The sequence below is a fragment of the Dermochelys coriacea genome, chromosome 1, assembly GCF_009764565.3.
Source record: "Dermochelys coriacea isolate rDerCor1 chromosome 1, rDerCor1.pri.v4, whole genome shotgun sequence".
Lineage (NCBI taxonomy): Eukaryota > Metazoa > Chordata > Testudines > Dermochelyidae > Dermochelys > Dermochelys coriacea.
Window position 1 is genome coordinate 217,180,965 of NC_050068.2, and position 22,804 is coordinate 217,203,768.

Genomic DNA, 22,804 nt, shown 5'->3' on the forward strand with positions numbered 1-22,804 from the left:
TCACACTGGCCAAGGACATGGAGACAAGGCAGCAGCTCCTGGAGCCGTTAGACCAACAGGCTGGCAAATCTGGTATGGTGGCTTCTTCTAGTAGCTACTTGTTCCCAAAGAAAATTACTCTGGCTGTTGGTAACACCTGATCCTGACAAGGTCTGAACACTGGCAACTTCCTGGGGTGTCTGTGGGCAAATCCTGAAGTCCTTATTCAGTTAGTTTGTTCTGCTATTCCTTGGGCAAACCCCCCATTGAGGTGACATCAGTGAGAGTTCTGCCTGAGTAAGGACTAAGAGCTGGAGAATTTCAATTAGACTTCTGTGTTCCTGATTAGGCTCTTCTGAAAATCCCACCCAGTAAGAACCAAATAAAGAACTGAATTTACAGGATGTGGCACACTGTAAATATACACCATATAATTAAAGAGCGACAGGCACATTCAGCTTCATTTGGACTGAACTAAATTGGGAGTATCTCCACCGAGAACAATGGAGTTACACTAGAGTCAAACAGATGTGAGAGGAGAAAATCATAGCTCTCTGACTGTGTATTCTGCCTAGTCTATCCAAGCATTTTAGTGCTCCCTGGGTAATTTTTAGAGACCTTAGACTACATTTGAGGGCTGTATCCACTGCTGTCCTGAAACAGAACCTTTTTTTCTCTTCCTTCCTTGGTTTCACTCACTGGTGGTTTCTGTTCACTTAATGAAGATAATTACAATTGGCACCCAAGCATTTGAAGCCAGAGCCTCTTATTGAAAGACCTCAGAGATAAACTGTGGGTCAGATGAAGTTGTACTGGCTCCAGAAAACCCTTTGCTGTTCTGCTTGTGTCACCTTGGAAGTAACTAATCACAAATCTTTCATGCCAGAACAATTTTTGTTGCCACAGTAAATATCCTATATAAATATAATTAAGCAAATTACAGTACCTAGAGTCAGTGGTCCAAACCCTATTGCCTTTACTTGGTTTTTACTTACTCTTTGCTCTGTCAAATTCTCAGTGAAACCAGTGGGAGATTTGCCTGAATGAAAATGTCAGGTTAGAAAGTAGAGATTAGGAGGTAGAGAGGGCCCTCAACTTCCATCAACTTTAATGGTGGCCTGCTGTGAATAATGACTCTACTGTTCGCATTTTAGGTTCCCATGTCTGTCTCTCAGTGATTAAGCATTCAATGGGTTCCATGTCAAAGTTTTTGTTTTGAGCTGCCAGCCCTGCAAACACCCTCTTGGCTCTGAGAGTCAAGCTGGGCCCTTTCCTTCTCCCACATCATCATCTGCTATGAAGGTCCAGTGAGACAAACTCTGCCCTCACTGATGCCAGGGAGGCTCCCTAGTCTTTTGTGGGTTTGCTTTCGTGTTCCTGAAGGGACCTTACTCAATAATTCCATGGCTGCCCAAGAAGGACTGGAATCCTGCTCTCTCTGTCTGAGCCATGCTGGCTCTGCAGGGCCGATAGGGATGAAAAACATGTTATTGTTACCACTGAAGTCATGGAGCAAAGCTCCTGAGTGAGAAGGGGCCATTTTCACGTAGTCACTGTTCAGAGAACTGCACTTTAAATACAAACAGCCCTCTGTTGAAAGGCCACTGTCATCTGGATTTGGGTCCACAGCAGCTACCTGTGTGGCCCTGGAAGTGAAGGGATCGGTGCTCTTGAGGGACAAGTGAAACCAGGCCCAGCAGTGTGCAATGTAATAAAAAGAGGTTCAGGACGAGCTACAGTCACTGCAATAGGAAGTGCCCCAGACAGGTGGGAAGTGGACCCTCAGCCGCTGGGGGCTCCAGAACATAGTGAGCTGCTATTCTGTCCGACATATGTTTCCTTCACTGTTTTCCTCCCCCCTCAGGAGGGTACCTGTCCCAGGCAAAAGATGAGGACTCCTCTGAAGGGGTGATGGAAGATTCTTTGTCATCAATTGAGACAATGGCCTACATCCTCCTAGCTCACATTTCCAAACCAGAGGTGTCAGCTGCAGAAATTGCAGCTACCTCCCAGATTGTGCGCTGGCTCACCAATCAACGGAACCCCTATGGGGGCTTTATCTCCACTCAGGTACCACCCAGCTCCCTCAGAAATGGAGGGAGAAAGAGACACTGCGTGCTTGGGGAATCAGGGGCCATGAGTCTAACCTGGCAATGAAACCCTAAAGTGGGAGATACAAGTAACTTGCAGTGTTTGGAGGATTGGAGTGTCAATCCCCATGCTGGTGACCTGTGGTGAGGATCACACTGTAATGAGGGCTGGGGGTGGGAATCTGGCAGCTTGTGGCCTGGATGATGTAGATCTTGTTTGTTTGAGAGCTGAGAGTTGGAATCTTGGTACTGGTGCTGAGAGGGGTGCGGATCTCGCCACACGGCAGGGCTGGAGTGTGCATGCTGGTGCGAGTGCCCCACAGCACACAGACCCCCTCACTCCAAAGCGTTGACTCTTGATTGCAAAGAAGCAACACACATAGCGAGGTGCCTGTCTCTCTTTCCCCAGGATACGGTGGTTGCCCTTCAGGCCTTGGCGAGATACGCAGCCCTGACGCACCACGAGGCAGAAGGGGTAAAGGTGACGGTGAAATCCAAGGAGGGCTCCCAGCAGGAGTTCCATGTGGATAAGAAGAACCAGCTGGTGCTGCAGCAGGCATCTCTCCAGCAAGTCCCAGGGGAGTACGTGGTGCAGGCAGTCGGGAATGGCTGTGTGTATGTGCAGGTGAGTGATGGCCCATTGGAGTCAATAAGAGTTTTGCCACTGACTCCCAAGGGAGCAGGATTTGGCCCAATTCACTCTGTGTATCTGTCAGTCTTTATTCTGGGTCTGGGTCTGCCTTTGACCCTGTCTATGCTAAAGGTTGACCTCGGGGGCTTTGGCATGCTCACTTGAGGTAGTTACAGCGAACATAGCTTGAGTGCCTCCACACAACAGCATTTCCCTGCAGGAGCATGTGTCAGCCCTGCTGGCCCATCCACAACTATTGTGTTGTGCCCTGGTGTGTTTTGTGTGAATATGAGCAGTTCTTTGTTCCTAGATTCTATGCAGCTATGATAAACCTCCTGAAGAACACAGGCCATATAATTTCACCCGTGGGTCCTGCATCAAGTCCCAGTAATCCTTGTAACTGCTGATGGGGCTGAGGACTGTGGCTACCTTTCCCATGATGCATGGCCCTTGGGGATGTAATCCCATACAGAGATGGGGAATGGAGGAATGCTGTCTAACCCTGATACACTGAGAGAGACCAGGTGGGTGAGATAATATCTGGCAGCATAACTTGTCTCATGAATGGAAGATCCCAGCCGAGCCTGGCTGAAAAATGCTGTAAGGACTTTGGGGTTGAGTATTGCTCTATAAAATTTGTTAGTCAAGCCTAGGTTCTCTAATAGTGTTATGATTTTATTTTATATATAACCTTGTGTTTCCAGTACTTCTGCATGCTGTCAGTCCAGTCTCTTTTCTTCGTTAAATAAACTTTCCCTCGTTTTCACTGTAAATATATCTAAGTGCAGTGTGTTAAGTGGAGTGGGGATCTGAGGTGGAACTGGTAAGCCGGGGCATACTGCTTCTTTGGAAGCAGTGTATCTGTGAATTCTGTGTATGCCCAGTGGACCAGGGGCCGGACACTCGAGGGTTTCTTCAGGGATGTTAGCAACAAGAAGAAAATCAAGGAAAGAGTGGGCCCCTTACTGAATGAGGGAGCAACCTACAGAGGATGTGGAAAAAGCTAATGTACTCAGTGCGTTCTTTTGCCTCTGTCTTCACGAACAAGGTTAGCTCCCAGACTACTGCACTGGGCAGCACAGCATGGGGAGGAAGTGACCAGCCCTCTGTGGAGAAAGAAGTGGTTCGGGACTATTTAGAAAAGCTGGACGAGCACAAGTCCATGGGGCCGGATGTGCTGCATCTGAGAGTGCTAAAGGAGTAGGCGGATGTGATTGCAGAGCCATTGGCCATTCTCTTTGAAAACTCATGGTGATCGGGGGAGGTCCCGGATGACTGGAAAAAGGCTAATGTAGTGCCCATCTTTAAAAAAGGGAAGAAGGAGGATCCGGGAAACTACAGGCCAGTCAGCGTCACCTCAGGCCCTGGAGAAATCATGGAGAAGGTCCTCAAGGAATCAATTCTGAAGCACTTAGAGGAGAAGAAAGTGATCAGGAAGAGTCAGCATGGATTCACCAAGGGCAAGTCATGCCTGACTAATCTAATTGTCTTCTATGATGAGATAACTGGCTCTGTGGATGAGAGGAAAGCAGTGGACATGTTATTCCTTGAGTTTAGCAAAGCTTTTGACAAGTCTCCCACAATATTCTTGCCAGCAAGTTAAAGAAGTATGGGCTGGGTGGACTATAAGTTGGATAGAAAGCTGGCTAGATTGTTGGGCTCAACGGGTAGTGATCAAAGTGATCCATGTCTAGTTGGCAGCCGTTATCAAGTGGAGTGCCCCAAGGGTCAGTCTTGGGGCTGGTTTTGTTCAATATCTTCGTTAATGATTTGGAGGATGGTGTGGATTGCACCCTCAGCAAGTTTGCAGATGACACTGAACTGGAAGGAGTGGTAGATACACTGGAGGGTAGGGATAGGATACAGAGGGACCTAGACAAATTAAAGGATTGGGCCAAAATAAATCTGATGAGATTCAAGAAGGACAAGTGCAGAGTCCTGTACTTAGGATGGAAGAATCCCATGCACCGCTACAGATTAGGGACCTAATGGCTAGGCAGCAGTTCTGCAGAAAACAACCTAGGGGTTACAGCGGATGAGAAGCTGGATCTGAGTCAACAGTGTGCCCTTGTTGTCAAGAAGGCCAATGGCGTTTTGGGCTATATAAGTAGTGGCATTGCCAGCAGATTGAGGGACGTGATCGTTCCCCTCTATTGGACATTGGTGAGGCCTCATCTGGAGTTCTGTGTCCAGTTTTGGGACCCACACTACAAGAAGGATGTGGAAAAACTGGAAAGCGTCTAGTGGAGGGCAACAAAAATGATTAGGGGACTGGAACACATGACTTATGAGGAGAGGCTGAGGGAACTTGGATTGTTTAGTCTGCGGAAGAGAAGAATGGGGTGGGGGGGATTTGATAGCTGCTTTCAACTACCTAAAAGGGGGTTCCAAAGAGGATGGATCTAGACTGTTCTCATTGGTAGCAGATGACAGAACGAGGAGTAATGGTCTCAAATTACAGTGGGGGAGGTTTAGGTTGGATATTAGGAAAAACTTTTTCATTAGGAGGGTGGTGAAGCACTGGAATGGGTTACCTAGAGAGGTGGGGGAATCTCCTTCTTTTGAGGTTTATAAGGTCAGGCTTGACAAAGCCCTGGCTGGGATGATTTAGTTGGGGATTGGTCCTGCTATGAGCAGGGGTTGGGACTAGATGACCTCCTGAGGTCCCTTCCAACCCTGATATTCTATGATTCTATGCTTGGTGGGCCGGTGTGTGCCTAGCTCTAACCTGTAGAATGACAGTGAGCCTTGAGAAGCCTAAAGGGGAATACTTGTGTTGCCAGTGGAGTTGGGAGCTGACCCATGGCAGGCACAGACAAGGCTTCCTCACACTGAGGGCAGGTGGTAGAGAGATGCCTCACAACCCTGTATTCTCTGGGAAGCGTCTCAGCAATTTATGCCTTACAGGAGTTTCTGCTTCCTCTTGGGGACATATTGGGAAAGGAGATTGGAGACTTAGATCTCTTTGTGGCTGGGTGCAGCCACCCTATCTGAAACACCAGACAGCAGACAGGGAACTTCCCGCTCAGGTCTCTCCCAGTGTAAAGGAACAAGGCAGGGCTGAGCCTGCAGGGCCAAGCTGGCATTCAGAGGAAAGCCAGGGAATGTGACAGTTACAGCTCCACCTTACTCAGAGAGGGAGAGTGGAGCTCCCCATCTTGTTCATAGAAAACTGGCTTGGAGCCTGAGCTGCACCTTTTCTCTCCGACAGACTCAAGGAACTCTAGCTGATTAGAAAAAACTTTTGCATCTTTTGTTACAAGCTGCGCACAGTAAGGGCCAGATTCTCCTCTCAGTGAGACCAGCACGAATCTGCAGTAACTCACTCCACTAACATCAATGCAGGGGCTCCACACTCACCCAGGAGAAAACAAGAGTAAAACCCAGGTTAAGGCTCAGGTAATACAGCCTCAGGGAGGAAAAATTCACTTTGCACAAGGCTTATTTGCTGCTTCACTCCACCAATTTGCAGTCAGTTCTACTGCAAGTGCAGTTCTACTCTGAAAAGTGACTATGTAAAAATGTCCCTTTCTTTGACCGGCTTCCTGTGTGTCCTCAGTCAGAACTGCTGGCTTTGATGCCTTCTTCTTCTAGCCCTGCAGAGCTAGCATAGCCCAGAGAGAGAACTGGGCTCTGTTCCTGCCTGTGTGTCATCAGCAGAATGGTTTTTCTCAGTGTCTATCATTTACAGCCATTCAAACTTAATGAAAAGGGTCTGCCCAGGTGTCAATGAGAATTTAATGTGCTCTGCAGAACCTTTATGGTAGGTGATGATGTGAGAGAAGAAAAGAGCCCAGATTGACTCTCTGAGCCTACGTTGGGCTTTCTGAGGTGTTAGTTAGAAAAAAGTATCTTTATTTTGTAAACAGAGCCAATTTGATGTGGATTCTCCCAGAGACAATGAACATGGTACCCCATGGTGCCATTCTGATAGTCATTTTTCAGATTCAGAGGTGATCCCCTGAGGAGATCCAGAGGAGATCAAAGCAGTAAGGGAGAGGACACTGATGTTATAACACACTCATTTCAATTACCATTCATTCTAGCTCACAATGTGGTGGGAGAGTGCTTCCCTGTGGCGAGTGGAAGCAGAGAGCTGTTCTGTGGGCGCTGCCGGGGATCCAGCTCTCCTCCCCACTACTAGGGTTTCTCCCACTCCTCCAGCGTCCATACCTTCAGGGCATTGTTGAAGAGCTTCCCCACACTCTGGAAGCAGATGCTGGACAGCTGGTTCTGTCCCAGCCAGAGGACGGCATCCTGTATGTGCTGCTCATTGATGTACAGGTAGGAGCTGGCCTGGCCGAAGGACCGGGCCACAAAAGCCGTCAGCTTGCAAACAGAGAGCAGAGGAGAGAGGATTTTTGTATCTATTGGCCTCAGAAGCAGGAAAGTTCATACCATTCATACTCCTGGCCATAGGTGTGGCTGGATGGCCCCAGTTCTGCTCACTTACCAGGTGTTGCCTTTGCCATCATGCTTCCCAAAGGCACTGTAGGAGCTGTTGTCGTGTTTGTAGAGCAGCTGGCGCTGATAACCTGGGGAGACAGGAGGAATGGGGATGGTTTCTCAATCCTGAAGACTTGCAGCACCCCTTGAATTATAGCCCGGCTGTGGAGTGCCACAGGATTCTCTGGCACCTACAACGAGCATCTCGTTCCCTATCAGATCATGGCAGCTTGAACAGGTGCCTGAGCCTTAGTACACCTCACTGGAGAAGCAAACTCTTTTTCAAAACGCATTTAAATCTGATTTCCCCCAAAGGGCTGGTAGGTACCATGCACTGTTGAGGTAACCCTGGGGTGTGGGAGGCCCTGGTGCAACGATCTAAGCTCTGGTTTGATCTCTAGCTGTGAGCAAAAAAATGTTGCCAGAACATGTGAATTTTCAGAAAAAGCTGATTTTTTTCCTTGTGGCTGTATCTCAGGAACCCCTTGGTCAAATGGCCCCAAATTTGGATCACTGACCTTACACCAAATCCCCAAGACGTACCCCAGTTTTCAAGGCAAACTGCTTAACTGTATGGATTTTATAGCACTGAGAACGGTCAAACTTTAAGCAGAAAGCTGGTCTTAATTTTAACTATAGAGGACTTGTCATTCTGTATAAGTGCTGCTTGTTAAAAAGCATGGTCTTTCCTTCCATGAGGCTTATTCCTTGTGGCATCTTGTTATGGAACAGATCCCCACAGTTCTCCCAATGCCCCTCAGTCCTGCCCTGCAGCCCCCTGCTATTCCAGTCCTGGGCTCCCAATGCCCCTCAGCCATGATGTAGAGCATCTTCCTTATATCAGAGGAGGAGAAAGAAGGGCACTCCTTACTAGTCTTCATGAATTCCAGTGCCTTGTTTCTGATCTCTGGTGTAGCCTGTTTTGTCTTCTCCAAGTATTGGAGTACAAAGATGTTTGGAGCAAACATGACCACCACAGCCAAAGGGCAAACAAAGTAGCTGGTGTAAGTTCTGTAAGGCTGTGCCCATGATATCCCCTGGAGGTTGAGGACGGAGAGAAAACCTGTGAGATCAGCTCTATCACCCATTGCTGCTCCTCACGCTTCTAAACCATGAAGGGAATCTGGATATGCCCTGACATACCATCACAGAACTGGGAGTTGATAATTGCTCTCTCTATGGACCTGGTGCGGCTCTCCACTGGAATACTGAGTTTAGCTCTGGACACCATGGCCCAGGTCCTCAAAAGTACATGGGCTCCCAACTTCCACTGATTTTGAAGCAAGTTAGGGGCCTAAATACCTTTGAGGATCTGGGCCCACAGCACAAATAATACACCAATACTCTGCAGGGAATTCAGTGAAAAGCAAGGGAGGATGTAGCCTCTGGTTGAGGGGATGCACTATCCTAAACTGCTGAGAGGCAGCACACCCCACTCTGGCACCCCAATCCTAATGCCAGCCTGGTGCAGAGGGGAGGCCCCCGGAGAGAGCGGGGCTGGGGCACGAGCCAGCCCTGCACTCCGCCCACAGCGGCAACTCTTGTTCCACAGGGCTTTGCCCAGCTCTCTGCTTGGGGCATCATGACCTGGGAGTAGGCTCAGCTTCATGGGACAGGAGCTACCACTGCAGGGTGAGTGTGGGGCAACTCGCTCTCCAAACCACATCCCACTCCAGGACCCCCACTCCAGACCAGGCCAGGAGAAGTGTATGTTTGCCTGTTTTCCCACCCTGGTTTTCACGATTTCTGAAGGTGCAGTTGAACCCATGAACCCACACTAGAGCAGCCCCTGGAGAAAGAAATACACTAATTATGGGGCTTGAGGGATTATTTATAAGGAGATACTAAAAGAACTAAATCTGTTTCCTTTGGCTAAGCAATAACTAAGGAGAGTGGGGAGATGAAAACCCTCTCCAGTTATCTGCAGGGTGAGAGGATTTATTTGTGGCAGGGATTGCCAGAGACTGAAACTGGGATGAAATTTGAGCAAAGGGTGCATTTCTCAGGCTTGGTTTCAAGAAATCTTTCCTAACGTTAAGATCTGTGGCATTGTCTCCCCAAAAGACTGCCTTTCCCGGTCCAATCGTTGGGGGTTCTTTTCATTCTGAATAGTTCTTCTGGGAGGGCAGCGGCTCCAGAAAAGGATTTTGTTTTTTTGTATAGCTTTCAGGGGCTATAAGCTTCAGCCATGTCTGACAGAGGCCTTGGGTTGGTGCAGCATTAGTGCCAGAAGCTGCATGAGATCTTCCCCATGGGAGCGAGGAAATAGGGAAAGGGTCTTCACCAATGACAGAGACAGTGGCTCGGCCTGATCCTTCCAAGACTCCTTCTGGCAGCTTCAGGGAAACTTCATCAGTAACTGGATCCTCTGAGAGAGACAAAACCCAAGAATTAACAATGTGGGAGATTGGGGAAAGTGTGAATCCAACACAGCACGAGGAGTCGCCACTCAGAGAGTGTGAAGAAGGAAGAGCCTAAACGTGATAGTGAAGATCCTGGCAGCATGATCTGCCCATACAAACAGCATGCGCTTCTCACCCCGGGAGCTGCTCCTCACAGCACTGAGTGCAATGGCAACATGGACATGGTACTCATGCCCGAGACCGCCTCTCTCTTGGAAAGGGATGGTGCTCTCAGTACTTTCTTTCTGAAAAGTTGCCTCCACTATTGGGGGCATTGAAATAACACAGAAGACTCCATTACAAGCCTAGCAGGGGATTAGTCCATCCATACCTGTAGCACACAGGAAGACATTGTGAATCTTCTCTTTGAGGACACCGCCCAGCTATGGAAGGAAAAGGAGTGTGAGTCTGAAAGGAGATGATAGAAAGGCAAACCGCTGTCCCAGTGCCAGCCTGTCTGTGCCTGTGGGGGCTACTCACCTCCAATATCTCATTTCCCCTCCGTAATCCCGCTACTGGAGTACCGTTGTATCAGTGCCAGAAGGGAACTAATCTTTCCCCACCACCTCATTTCCCGTCACTGAACATGCTGCCCTGTGCTAGTCTATCTGTGCTTGAGGGGCTGATGTCTCCGTGGAGCCCCACTTCCCTCTCTGACCCATAGTGTCCCAGGGCTGGACGCTCCTGTTGCCTTGAAGCCTGACTGACCTTTACAAGCAGGGCTTGTATCACCGTGTCGGTCCGTCCCCATGGCGGGGTCACAGCAATCTCATTGCCACACAGCTCATGTGACTCCAGTGCCTCGGTGCTCACGGTGACATTCACCTTGCCTGGGGAGGCGACAGGAGAGCATCACTGAGGGCTCACAGCCGACACTGGCAAAGGGGAGGGGGCGGAGGTGGGAGAGACACCTGGGGAAACAGATGAACATTAAAATTTCCCGCTGCCCTCTTAACTGCCTCACCCAGTTTGATGGCTGTCATGTTCCAGAAGAAGGTCTTAGCTTCATTGTCGCAGAGGCAGCTGGTGTATTGGCAGCCTGTGCAAGACTCCACCTGGAGCTCCAGAGACTCTGCCAGGCTGGTGTGCACCTGAGCATGAGGAGAAAAACGCATGGGCAGCATGTTAGTACTGGGCACCGATAGGTGCAGGAAGTAGGGGCGTGGGGGATGCTGCAGCACCCCCAGATTTTGCACCCAGGGTCGCAGCTGCTGGCCCTGTGTGCCGGCCACCCAGGTTCCCAGCCACCGACCCCACACCCCTGCTGCCTGGGGTCCCGGCTGCCAGTCCCACTACTGCCTGGGGGTCACTGCCAACCCCGTTTCCTGCTCGGCCACTGGTCCCACTCGGCTGCAAGCCCCTACCCGGGGGCTTGCTGCTGGCCTAGGGTCCTGCTCAGCCACAGCGTCCCAGCCACCGGCCCAACATGCAGGATCCTGGCTGCCTTACCCCTTCCCAGAGCCTCGGCCCTGCTCCCAGTGCCAGCTCTAGGGGGCTGTGAGGGTGTGGGTAGGGGTAAGAGGGGTGCATCTCAGCACCCCCACTCCAAAAAGTGTTCCAGCGCCATTGTGGGAACCTGGCAACTGTTCAAGGGAGAAGGAACCTCTGGTACTGAGACATCAGTCTGCATGGTGTGAACCAGATGTGCAAGACCAGGGCACTTCAGAGCCTAGTGTACTCGGTCTCTGGATGAAGAGCTGTGGGTACGTCCTTGCCAGGGCACGTGGGATGGGGTGGGGTGGCGTGGAGAGCACTCACCTGGATACAGTCCTTCAGGTAGTTGAAGACAGTGGCCTTCAGGGTGAAGGTCTCTTTCCGGACCACAGAGTATGGCAGCATCATATCCACAAAGAAGGGCTGGAAGACCCTGAACTTGGCCGGCTGTGAGAGTCCAAAGCCACTATCCGCAATGCAGAACATGTCGGCTTGCCACTCTGTGATTGTGTCAGGAGCAGTGGCCTGGAGAGATGCCTTCCCTTCCTCACTGCAGAATGGATAGAGACAGCAGATCCTTCAGCACCACCACAAATCAGACTGGGGCAGCCAGTGCACTGGGGAATGGGGCATGGAGCCTTTCACTTCTAGGGCACTGGTTTCTATCCAGTTTCAGCTCAGGGGCATTGGCCGACTCAGGGGAATAGGGCAATTGGGTACAAAACCTTTCATCTCTAGGGCATCAGTTTCTTTAATGCAAATTATTTCACATAGATCTCTTCATAAACCCCCAAATAAAAGACAGGAAGCAGAGACTGAGGGGGAGGAACTGAATTGTTTCCCCCATTTTGAAGACTCAGAGGTCAGTAAATGTTTCAGTCAAATTTTGGGTGCCAGTTGTGTATGTGTGACTATGATATATTGCTTGGGAAATGTGAGCGGCCCGCTGGGTATAGACAGAAGCTTCCACTTCCTACATTGGGACCGTACAAATAAGATATGGATTTTCCAGCAAAGGCTTCTCCTCAGCCCCTATGCTGGAGGAGTATTTGAATCCCATCATGAGGCACAGCGAAGCGAGGCGCAGCACCCACTGGAGATGGTAGAGGGTTTCATGCTCAGGGATCACCAGTGATTTTCTTCCTAGGTGGATCTGTGGGGGGGTCACTCACCCAACAGGGACCAGATCCCAGATCCAGGTCTCTGGAAAATGTGTCTGTGGTTTTGTCTTTTTTTCCTTCTCAGGGCTTGGCACCACACCAGCATGTGGCTGCGGAACAGGCAAGGGAATGACTGTGGAGAGTAAAGGGGCAGATCCTTAAAGATGTACAGGCTACTATGTTAGTGTTTCAGGGGGAGATTATCTCCTCAGTCACAGACAGCCCAGCACTTGGACATCAAGTTTTGGCAGAGTAGAGGGGTGTGCGAGGGCATCAGTCCCTCAGTAGGACAATCTGACACCAGGACAATGACTTCAAGGTCGGTCACGAAGAGATTGGCATGTTGGGGAGCCATTCTAGTACCTATCTAGTTCGCATGGTTTGGACAAAATTGTTTGTTGTTGCATGTAAAATTGTTATGGGTGAGGATGAAATGGATGAATTTGGAGATGTGTTTGAGGTGGATATCTGAGCAGTATCCATTGTCCTGTATATATTTGAGGTAGTCTGCTATGCTGTCATTGTGAGGAATGCTGGTGTGTAGGGAGGTGACATCCGTGGCGACAAGGATGCTGTTCTGAGGGATATAGTTAATGTTGTGGAGTTTCTGGAGGAAGTCATAGAATCATAGAATATCAGGGTTGGAAGGGACCTCAGGAGGTCATCTAGTCCAAACCCCTGCTCAAAGCAGGACCAATCCCCAACTAAATCATCCCAGCCAGGGCTTTGTCAAGCCTGACCTTAAAAACTTCAAAGGAAGGAGATTCCATCACCTCCCTAGGTAACGCATTCCAGTGCTTCACCACCCTTCTAGTGAAAAAGTTTTTCCTAATATCCAACCTAAACCTCCCCCACTGCAACTTGAGACCATTACTTCTCGTTCTCTCATCTGCTACCATTGAGAACAATCCATCCTCTTTGGAACCCCCTTTCAGGTAGTTGAAAGCAGCTATCAAATCCCCCCTCATTCTTCTTTTCCACAGACTAAACAATCCCAGTTCCCTCAGCCTCTCCTTATAAGTCATGTGTTCCAGTCCCCTAATCATTTTTGTTGCCCTCCGCTGGACGCTTTCCAATTTTTTCATATCCTTCTTGTAGTGTGGGGCCCAAAACTGGGCACAGTACTCCAGATGAGGCCTCACCAATGTCTAATAGAGGGGAACGACCACATCCCTCGATCTGCTGGCAAGGCCTCTACTTATACATCCCAAAACGCCATTGGCCTTCTTGGCAACAAGGGCACACTCTTGACTCAGATCCAGCTTCTCATCCACTGTAACCCCTAGGTCATTTTCTGCAGAACTGCTGCCTAGCCATTCGGTCCCTCGTCTGTAGCGGTGTATGGGATTCTTCCATCCTAAGTGCAGGACTCTGCACTTGTTCTTGTTGAACCTCATCAGATTTATTTTGGCCCAATCCTTTAATTTGTCTAGGTCCCTCTGTATCCTATCCCTACCCTCCAGTCTATCTACCACTCCTCCCAGTTTAGTGTCATCTGCAAACTTGCTGAGGGTGCAATCCACGCCATCCTCCAGATCATTAATGAAGATATTGAACATAACCGGCCCCAGGACCGACCCTTGGGGCACTCCACTTGATACCAGCTGCCAACTAGACATGGATCCTTTGATCACTACCCGTTGAGCCCAACAATCTAGCTAGCTTTCTATCCACCTTATAGTCCATTCATCCAGCCCATACTTCTTTAACTTGCTGGCAAGAATACTGTGGAAGACTGTGTCAAAAGCTTTGCTAAAGTCAAGGAATAACACATCCATTGCTTTCCCCCATCCACAGAGCCAGTTATCTCATCAGAGAAGGCAATTAGATTAGTCAGGCATGACGTGCCCTTGGTGAATCCATGCTGACTGTTCCTGATCACTTTCCTCTCCTCTAAGTGCTTCAGAATTGATTCCTTGAGGACCTGCTCCATGATTTTTCCAGGGACTGAGGTGAGGCTGACTGGCCTCTAGTTCCCCGGATCCTCCTTCTTCCCTTTTTTAAAGATGGGCACTACATTAGCCTTTTTCCAGTCGTCTGGGACCTCCCCCGATCACCATGAGTTTTCAAAGAGACTGGCCAATGGCTCTGCAATCATATCTGCCAACTCCTTTAGCAATCTTGGATGCAGTGCATCCGGCCCCATGGACTTGTGCTCGTCCAACTTTTCTAAATAGTCCCAAACCACTTCTTTCTCCACAGAGGGCTGGTCACCTCCTCCCCATGCTGTGCTGCCCAGTGCAGTAGTCTGGGAGCTGACCTTGTTCGTGAAGATGGAGGCAAAAAAAGCATTGAGTACATTAGCTTTTTCCACATCCTCTGTCACTAAGTTGCCTCCCTCACTCAGTAAGGGGCCCACACTTTCCTTGACTTTCTTCTTGTTGCTAACATACGTGAAGAAACCTTTCTTGTTACTCTTAACATCTCTTGCTAGCTGCAACTCCTAGTGTGATTTGGCCTTCCTGATTTCACTCCTGCATGCCTGAGCAATATTTTTATACTCTTCCCTGGTCATTTGTCCAATTTTCCACTTCTTACAAGCTTCTTTTTTGTGTTTAAGATCAGCAAGGATTTCACTGTTAAGCCAAGCTGGTCTCCTGCCATATTTACTAATCTTTCTGTACATCAGGATGGTTTGTCCCTGTAACCTCAATAAGGATTCTTTAAAATACAGCCAGCTGTTAAGTCAATTGTGTCCTGGAGGAAGGTGGCCCTTTGAGTGGTTTGAGGATGGTTTCTTTGAGTCCCGATATTCCATCAGTAAGAGTGCCATGGCCAGATATAATGGGTCTGTCTTGGTTCCTTTGTTTGTGTATCTTGGGAACCATGTAGAACATCCCTGGGGTGGGTTCATGGGGGGGTGTGTGTGTGGAGTTTGTAGAGTTTTTCTTGGAGTTGTTTGGGGAAGAATTTAATGATATCCTTAAATTCATGGGTACATTGTGGTGTGAGGTCTTCTTTGAGTTGATAATAGTAGATAGTGTCAGAGTTGTTGGTTGGCTTTGTTAACATAATGACTAGGGCCCCACCAAATTAACAGACATGAAAAATGCATCACAGACCATGAAATCTGGTCTCCCCCAGTGAAATCTGTTTTTTTATGTGCTTTTACCCTATAGTATGCAGATTTCACAGGGCAGACCAGCATTTATCAAATTGGGGATCCTGACCCAAAAGGGAGTTGCAAGAGGGGTCAGAAGGTTATTTTAGGGGGACCGCAGTATTGCCACCCTTATTTCTGTGCTACTGGTGGTGATGCGCTGCCTTCAGAACTGAGTGCCCGGCCACCAGCCGCTGCTCTCTGGCCACCCAGCTCTGAAGGTGGCTCCCACCAGCAGCAGCACAGAAGTAAGGGTGGCAATACCACACCATGCCACCCTTACTTCTGCACGGCTGCCTGCAGAGCTGGGCGGCTGGAGAATGGAGGCTGCTGACTGAGGGCCCAGCTCTGCAGGCAGCCGTGCAGAAGTAAGAGTGGCAAAACCACACCATGCCATCCTTACCTCTGCCCTTCTCCTGGTGACAGCTCTGCCTTCAGAGCTGGGCTCCCAGCCAGCAACTGCCGCTCTTCAGCTGCCCAGCTCTTAAGGCAGCACCGACGACAGCAGCAGTGCAGAAGTAAGGGTAGCAGTACCGCAACCTCCCCTTATAATAACCTTGCTACTCCTCCAACTCCTTTTTGGGTCAGGACCTCTACAATTACTCCACCATGAAATTTCAGATTTAAATATCTGAACCATGACATTTACGATGTTTAAAATCCTATGGCTGTGAAATTGACCAAAATGGACCATGAATTTGATAGGGCCCTAATAATCAACATGGTTAAGGACTATGATGGCTTCCTCTTTGTCTGCTTGTTCATCTACTATCTGGTGGTTAGATTTCAGATGCTGTACAGCTTTCCTCTTGATGGTGGAGACATTGTGGTGGATGTGATGTTTGTTAAGTACTTTACAGTCATTTTTTTCCTGGAGCAATCAATGTCATGATCAAGAGTATGGTTTTGTCCGCTCTGTGGTGTCCAGTCAGATGATTCTTTTTTCTTACAGTTGTTGGAGGGGACATGATAATTGTGAGTTGTGTCATCATTATTATGAAGGAATTCTTTGAGGTGGAGTTGGCAGAAGAATTCTTCTAATTCTCTACATGTTAGTATGGTATCAGGTTCTGTGATGGTGCAGAAGTTCAGTCCCTAAGAGAGAACAGATAATTCAGCTCTAGTTAAGGGCAGTCTTGATAAATTGATGATATTCAGGCAGAGTTCATGTGGTGGGTACTGGTGCCATGGTTTCTCCCGCAGGTGGTGTTCTGTGTGTTGTGAAGTAGTGGTAATTGGTTCCACTTTTTTCTGTTGGATAGAGTTTGTTAGACTTCTGGTGGTATTCACTATGTTGTATGATTCAGAAGTCACAAGAACCCACACAGAGCAGCAATGTGTATATGTAGTTGGCCTTGCATGTTGTACATAGTTAATAAACATAATTAGCTGGACCCCTCTTTGTCCATATGGGTCCTTCATATTATGTTTTTTGTGTATAGAATAAAAGATGCAAGAGGGAAGGCTGCAGCAGCAGGTTCAGAAAGGAGAAAAGGGAGTGTGAGGTGGGGATTAGCCTCCTTCAGTCAGACACATTCTGGCAGGGAGTCGGCAGAAGACTATTCAGTTCTCACCATTATCACTGTCCCGGGTTCTGGCAGTATGCAAAATTCTTCTCTCGTAGGTTGGCCGTTCACAGGAAACGGGCTTCTTCGCTTTGGTGCTGGTTAAAATTTTCATTCTCAATTGCTGTAGAAAATGGAGAGAATGAAAAATGATCAATAGGAGGGGAGGGGGAACAATGACGGGAACATCACGGCAAATTCTAATTAGTGAGACTGTGGCAGCCAATACATGTGTATTACTACCAATAGATGACAGGTTTCAGAGTAGCAGCTATGTTAGTCTGTATCCGCAAAAAGAAAAGCAGGACTTGTGGCACCTTAGAGACTAACAAATTTATTTGAGCATAAGCTTTCGTGAGCTACAGCTCATTTAATCGGATGCATTCAGTGGAAAATACAGTGGGGAGATGTATATACACAGAGAACATGAAACAATGGGTGTTCATACACACTGTAACGAGAGTGATCAGGTAAGGTGAGCTATTACCAGCAGGAGAGCGGGGGTGGGGGGAAGGGAAGGAGGGGGGAACCTTTTGTAGTGATCATCAAGGTGGGCCATTTCCAGCAGTTGACAAGAATGTCTGAGGAACAGTGGGGGGGGGAGAAGGGGGAATAAACATGGGGAAATAGTTTTACTTTGTGTAATGACCCATCCACTCCCAGTCTTTATTCAAGCCTAAGTTAATTGTATCCAGTTTGCAAATTAATTTCAATTCAGCAGTCTCTCGTTGGAGTCTGTTTTTGAAGTTTTTTTGTTGAAGGATAGCCACCCTCAGGTCTGTAATCGAGTGACTGGAGAGATTGAAGTGTTCTCCGACTGGTTTTTGAATGTTATAATTCTTGACGTCTGATTTTGTGTCCATTTATTCATCTCCAATAGGTGATGGACTTAAAATGGTTTAGTTTGTTTTAACTTTCATTCAGCTTTACAACTGGTATACCATATTTCAAAACCGGGACTGAAATAAGCACAGGAATTTAAAAATAGAGTGTTTGGCTTTGAGTGGTGGTAAAACAGCAAAGGGAAGGAATTGAATATGCAGAGGAGGACCCCCAAACTATAACAACCCTGGGCCCCCATCAACCTTAATTTGGTCCTGGGAACAGTTAAGCACAGGGGATTGTTAGCAAATCTCACAATTCTTGTTTTCCTTATAAACTCCCATGTATGTACAGTACGCCATCCCAGTGATCAATACAGGCTTAGGAGAAGTTTTTGCAGGAGCAAAGAAGATACACACCTTAAACAGACTATAGACATCAGCTTCACTTTGATACCAAGGGGCTCCCATCAAGGAGCATCTGTTCCGGGAGGAGGGGGCAGACAAGGATATGGCTCAAAGTCTTCCAAACGATAAGCAAATCCTCGGCTGCCAATCATATAATCCTCTTCAGATCCCAGCTCATACACTTGGAATGGGAAAAAGGAGGTTACTGTACTGAACTGATTAGTGTGTGTGTGTGAACACCATAGTCCTCTACCGGCAAGGAGCAGGACAGCTCAGCTTTTGCATTGTAGGCCCCATACTGCTAAAAGCTCATGGCGATTCTCCTTTCCCTCAAGACCTCTTGGAGCAGGGAGATCTAAAGTCTATCCCTGCTATCAGCATGAAGTTTTGAGTAGCCACAGTCTGCAGCACAGTGCCAAAGAAAGCCCTGGGTAGCACTGGTTTGTTACTCTAGAATACTATTTTGCCCATCTCCAAAGCTTTTCACACATGGGCCTCACAGAAGCATATGAGCATCAGTGGATTAAAGAAAAGGAGTACTTGTGGCACCTTAGAGACTAACAGATTTACTTCCTGAGGAAACTACAGTCCATTGGTGATCTTCCTAAAAACACCATCCTAGCCACTATGGATGTAGAAGCCCTCTACACCAACATTCCACACAAAGATGGACTACGAGCCGTCAGGAACAGTATCCCCGATACTGTCACGGCTAACCTGGTGGCTGAACTTTGTGACTTTGTCCTGACCCATAACTATTTCACATTTGGTGACAATGTATACCTTCAAATCAGCGGCACTGTGATGGGTACCCGCATGGCCCCACAGTATGCCAACATTTTTATGGCTGACTTAGAACAACGCTTCCTCAGCTCTCGTCCCCTAATGCCCCTACTCTACTTGCGCTACATTGATGACATCTTCATCATCTGGACCCATGGAAAAGAAGCTCTTGAGGAATTCCACCATGATTTCAACAATTTCCATCCCACCATCAACCTCAGCCTAGACCAGTCCACACAAGAGATCCACTTCCTGGACACTACGGTGCTAATAAGCGATGGTCACATAAACACCACCCTATATCGGAAACCTACTGACCGCTATTCCTACCTACATGCCTCTAGCTTTCATCCAGATCATACCACTCGATCCATTGTCTACAGCCAAGCTCTACGATATAACTGCATTTGCTCCAACCCCTCAGACAGAGACAAACACCTACAAGATCTCTATCATGCATTCCTACAACTACAATACCCACCTGCTGAAGTGAAGAAACAGATTGACAGAGCCAGAAGAGTACCCAGAAGTCACCTACTACAGGACAGGCCCAACAAAGAAAATAACAGAACGCCACTAGCCATCACCTTCAGCCCCCAACTAAAACCTCTCCAACGCATCATCAAGGATCTACAACCTATCCTGAAGGACGACCCATCACTCTCACAGATCTTGGAAGACAGGCCAGTCCTTGCTTACAGACAGCCCCCCAATCTGAAGCAAATACTCACCAGCAACCACACACCGCACAACAGAACCACTAACCTAGGAACCTATCCTTGCAACAAAGTCCATTGTCAACTCTGTCCACATATCTATTCAGGGGATACCATCATAGGGCCTAATCACATCAGCCACACTATCAGAGGCTCCTTCACCTGCGCATCTACCAATGTGATATATGCCATCATGTGCCAGCAATGCCCCTCTGCCATGTACATTGGCCAAACTGGACAGTCTCTACGTAAAAGAATGAATGGACACAAATCAGACGTCAAGAATTATAACATTCAAAAACCAGTTGGAGAACACTTCAATCTCTCTGGTCACTCGATTACAGACCTAAGAGTGGCTATCCTTCAACAAAAAAGCTTCAAAAACAGACTCCAATGAGAGACTGCTGAATTGGAATTAATTTGCAAACTGGATACAATTAAATTAGGCTTGAATAGAGACTGGGAATGGATGAGTCATTACACAAAGTAAAACTATTTCCCCATGGTATTTCTCCCCCCCACCCCACCCCACCCCACCCCCCACTGTTCCTCTGATATTCTTGTTAACTGCTGGAATTAGCCTACCTTGCTTGTCACCATGAAAGGTTTTCCTCCTTTCCCCCCCTGCTGCTGGTGATGGCTTATCTTAAGTGATCACTCTCCTTATAGTGTGTATGATAAACCCATTGTTTCATGTTCTCTGTGTGTGTATATAAATCTCTGTTTTTTCTACCAAATGCATCCGATGAAGTGAGCTGTAGCTCACGAAAGCTTATGCTCTAATAAATTTGTTAGTCTCTAAGGTGCCACAAGTACTCCTTTTCTTTTTGTGAATACAGACTAACACGGCTGCTACTCTGAAACCTGTCAGTGGATTAAGTCTCACAACCCGCATACCAGATGAAAGGGAAACTGAGGCACAGAGCAGTGTAGTGACCCAAGGGCCAAGGTCACCCAGCAAGTCAGTGGCAGAACTTGGACTAGAACCCAAGAGTCCTGACACCCAGCCCCTTCATATAACCATTGGCCCAGACCCCCTCATGGCAGAGAAATGTGGCATAGGTGAAATAGCAGGAGAGGCTAGTAGGGCAAGCAGAGGGCCAGCAGCAAACCCACTGCCAAACCACACCTTCCCTGGAGGGAACTCCCACTGCTCCTGTTAAGCTGCCCCTTCCATCTCTCTGCCTGCTGCCCCCACAGCCTTCGTTCCAAGGGTGGCGCCTGGAGCAGCCATTGTAGGAACAAGGAGGAATCAGCCACCTGCCTGGCAAGGGGACAGAGTGAGATATAGGTCTGTTGGCAACCAGTGCATAATGTAAGGGGTCAGAGAAGCTGGTGGTGGCCGGGTGCACCCACCTCGTGTGACAGCCCTGTTCCAGTACATCAGAGTTCTCCTCTGGCCTGGTACCTCCTGTGGGGTTAGTCTGGCCAGGGTGTAGCTGGGACAGAATAGGTTTACTCACACTCTCTGGTGTCATGACTCTATCATCCTTCAGGAGGACGCTCTTGTCCATGGCACAGATGGAGCAAAGGGAGCCAGGGTTGGCCTTCAGGTGCAGATTGACCTTCGACCCTGGGAGGTCGTCCTCCTCCGAGAAACCCAGTGTCACTTATGGGAGGAGACAGGATAGGTTTATCAAATGGAAGAAGGGCACAAGACAATGAGGGTGTATGAGCCACGAGCGACAGAGAGGGAGAGAGAGACTGGGAGAGGGAGGGTGAGCGGGAGACAGCCTGCTAGAAACACAGACAGAAGGGCACAGGGATTGTTGAGTGTATGTCATCCCAGCCAGATCGCCCCTCTGCCACATATCCCATTTCCCCCACCTCCTGGGAGACATTCCCCTGTGTTTGAAGCATTTGCTGACTGTGAACACGTCCATGTCGGCTGCCACCTCTCCATCAGCGAATATGGCGTAAAGCAAAAGCCTGGCAGAGGGTGCAAGTTCAGAGCTGATGGGCAGAGTCAATGAGAAGGAGTCCTTCAGTGCTGTATGAAGGAGCGGGAAGCAAAGGAAATGCTTATTTAGATCCATGTGAAACAGAAAAAAAGGGTGAAACTTACTGTTGCTGGATGTTATTGAGGCAGAGGATTTCATGGTTCCTGCATGTGGTGTGACACTGGCAGACCAGGTGCCAACTCATGCCAAGGCCACAGATCTCACTGAACACTGACAAATGCACAGCTGGAAACTAGTTTGGCTTACCTGAGGGTTAGTATTGTTAAAATAGATACTAGTGTTATAAGAATGTGTTTAGATTTTATGGAATGTTTGTAGGATGCTGCATGTATTAATTCTACTTATAATATCTGTATTCCATGGTATAAAGTTAGATTGAGTGTTTGCATTATAAACCTCTCTCATTGTGTAACTCACTGTGATGGGGCATCTGCCCCACACTGGCAGAAAGGGGGTTAAAAGCAGCCCTAGGGAGGCTGTGCAGGAGGTAGCCAATCATAGAAGGGCTAATAAGAGAAGCCAATCAGGGCCGGGCTGGCCTGTATAAGAAGGGCTGCAGAAGAGCACAGGGTCACTCACTTCCTGGAGCTTGAGAAGGGAAGAGGATTGACTGCCTTGCAGATGGAGGGCAGCAAGCACCCTGGGTAAAGCAGTGCTGCAGACAGAGACCCAGGGACCTAAAGGCAGCTCCTGGCAGGCTGTGGCCCTGATACAATGGCAAGGAGGGTGCTGGGGCCACTGAAGGAAGTGGCTGGACAGTGGACTGCAGGTCTCCTGGAAGGGGGGAACATGGAGGGTGACATGAAGATGCCTTGCTCCTGGGAGTGACATGGGTCCAGGAACAGAGATGACAGTGGGTGAGACACCACCAGCAGAGAGTGTAGTGCTAGTTCCCTAGAGAGCCAGCAGGAGGTACCGCAGTGGTGAGTTGCACCCTGTCACACTCACCAAACAGGAAAAGAAGCACTAATTAAAGTAAACCACTTGTCCTGCACACAGAATGGCCCACTGAAGGCAAATGAGACACTATGTAGCACCAAAGGACAGAGACCTTGTTGATTCCATTTCTTACTCCCTCCAGGCAGAAGAAACCTGCGAATGAACTCATTCCATCAGCTTGGATTCTGGTACAAAGGGGATAAAAATCCCTGACAAGGAGAAACCAGTCCTTTTATGCTCTCTGGATTCAGAGAGGCAAAGATTCCTAAACATAAGCAAGAGATCCCCATGCTGCTTGGCATGGGTCAGCCCTAGTGGACATCTAGAGCTGTTTATTATAGAAGATTATATTACAATGTTAAATTTAAA

The 22,804-nt window shown here is 48.4% G+C and overlaps 1 protein-coding gene across 1 annotated transcript; it reads right to left on the bottom strand.

Annotated features, from left to right (window-relative positions):
- Positions 1 to 6,840: 6,840 nt before the first annotated feature.
- On the bottom strand, positions 6,841 to 21,634 carry LOC119854911 (alpha-2-macroglobulin-like protein 1). The gene is given in 12 exon segments (XM_043506161.1): positions 6,841 to 7,075; positions 7,154 to 7,235; positions 8,018 to 8,118; positions 8,120 to 8,183; positions 9,431 to 9,505; positions 9,880 to 9,931; positions 10,257 to 10,378; positions 10,513 to 10,639; positions 11,307 to 11,532; positions 12,155 to 12,252; positions 20,999 to 21,144; positions 21,601 to 21,634. Coding segments are annotated over 12 exon segments (1,362 nt in total).
- Positions 21,635 to 22,804: the final 1,170 nt, after the last annotated feature.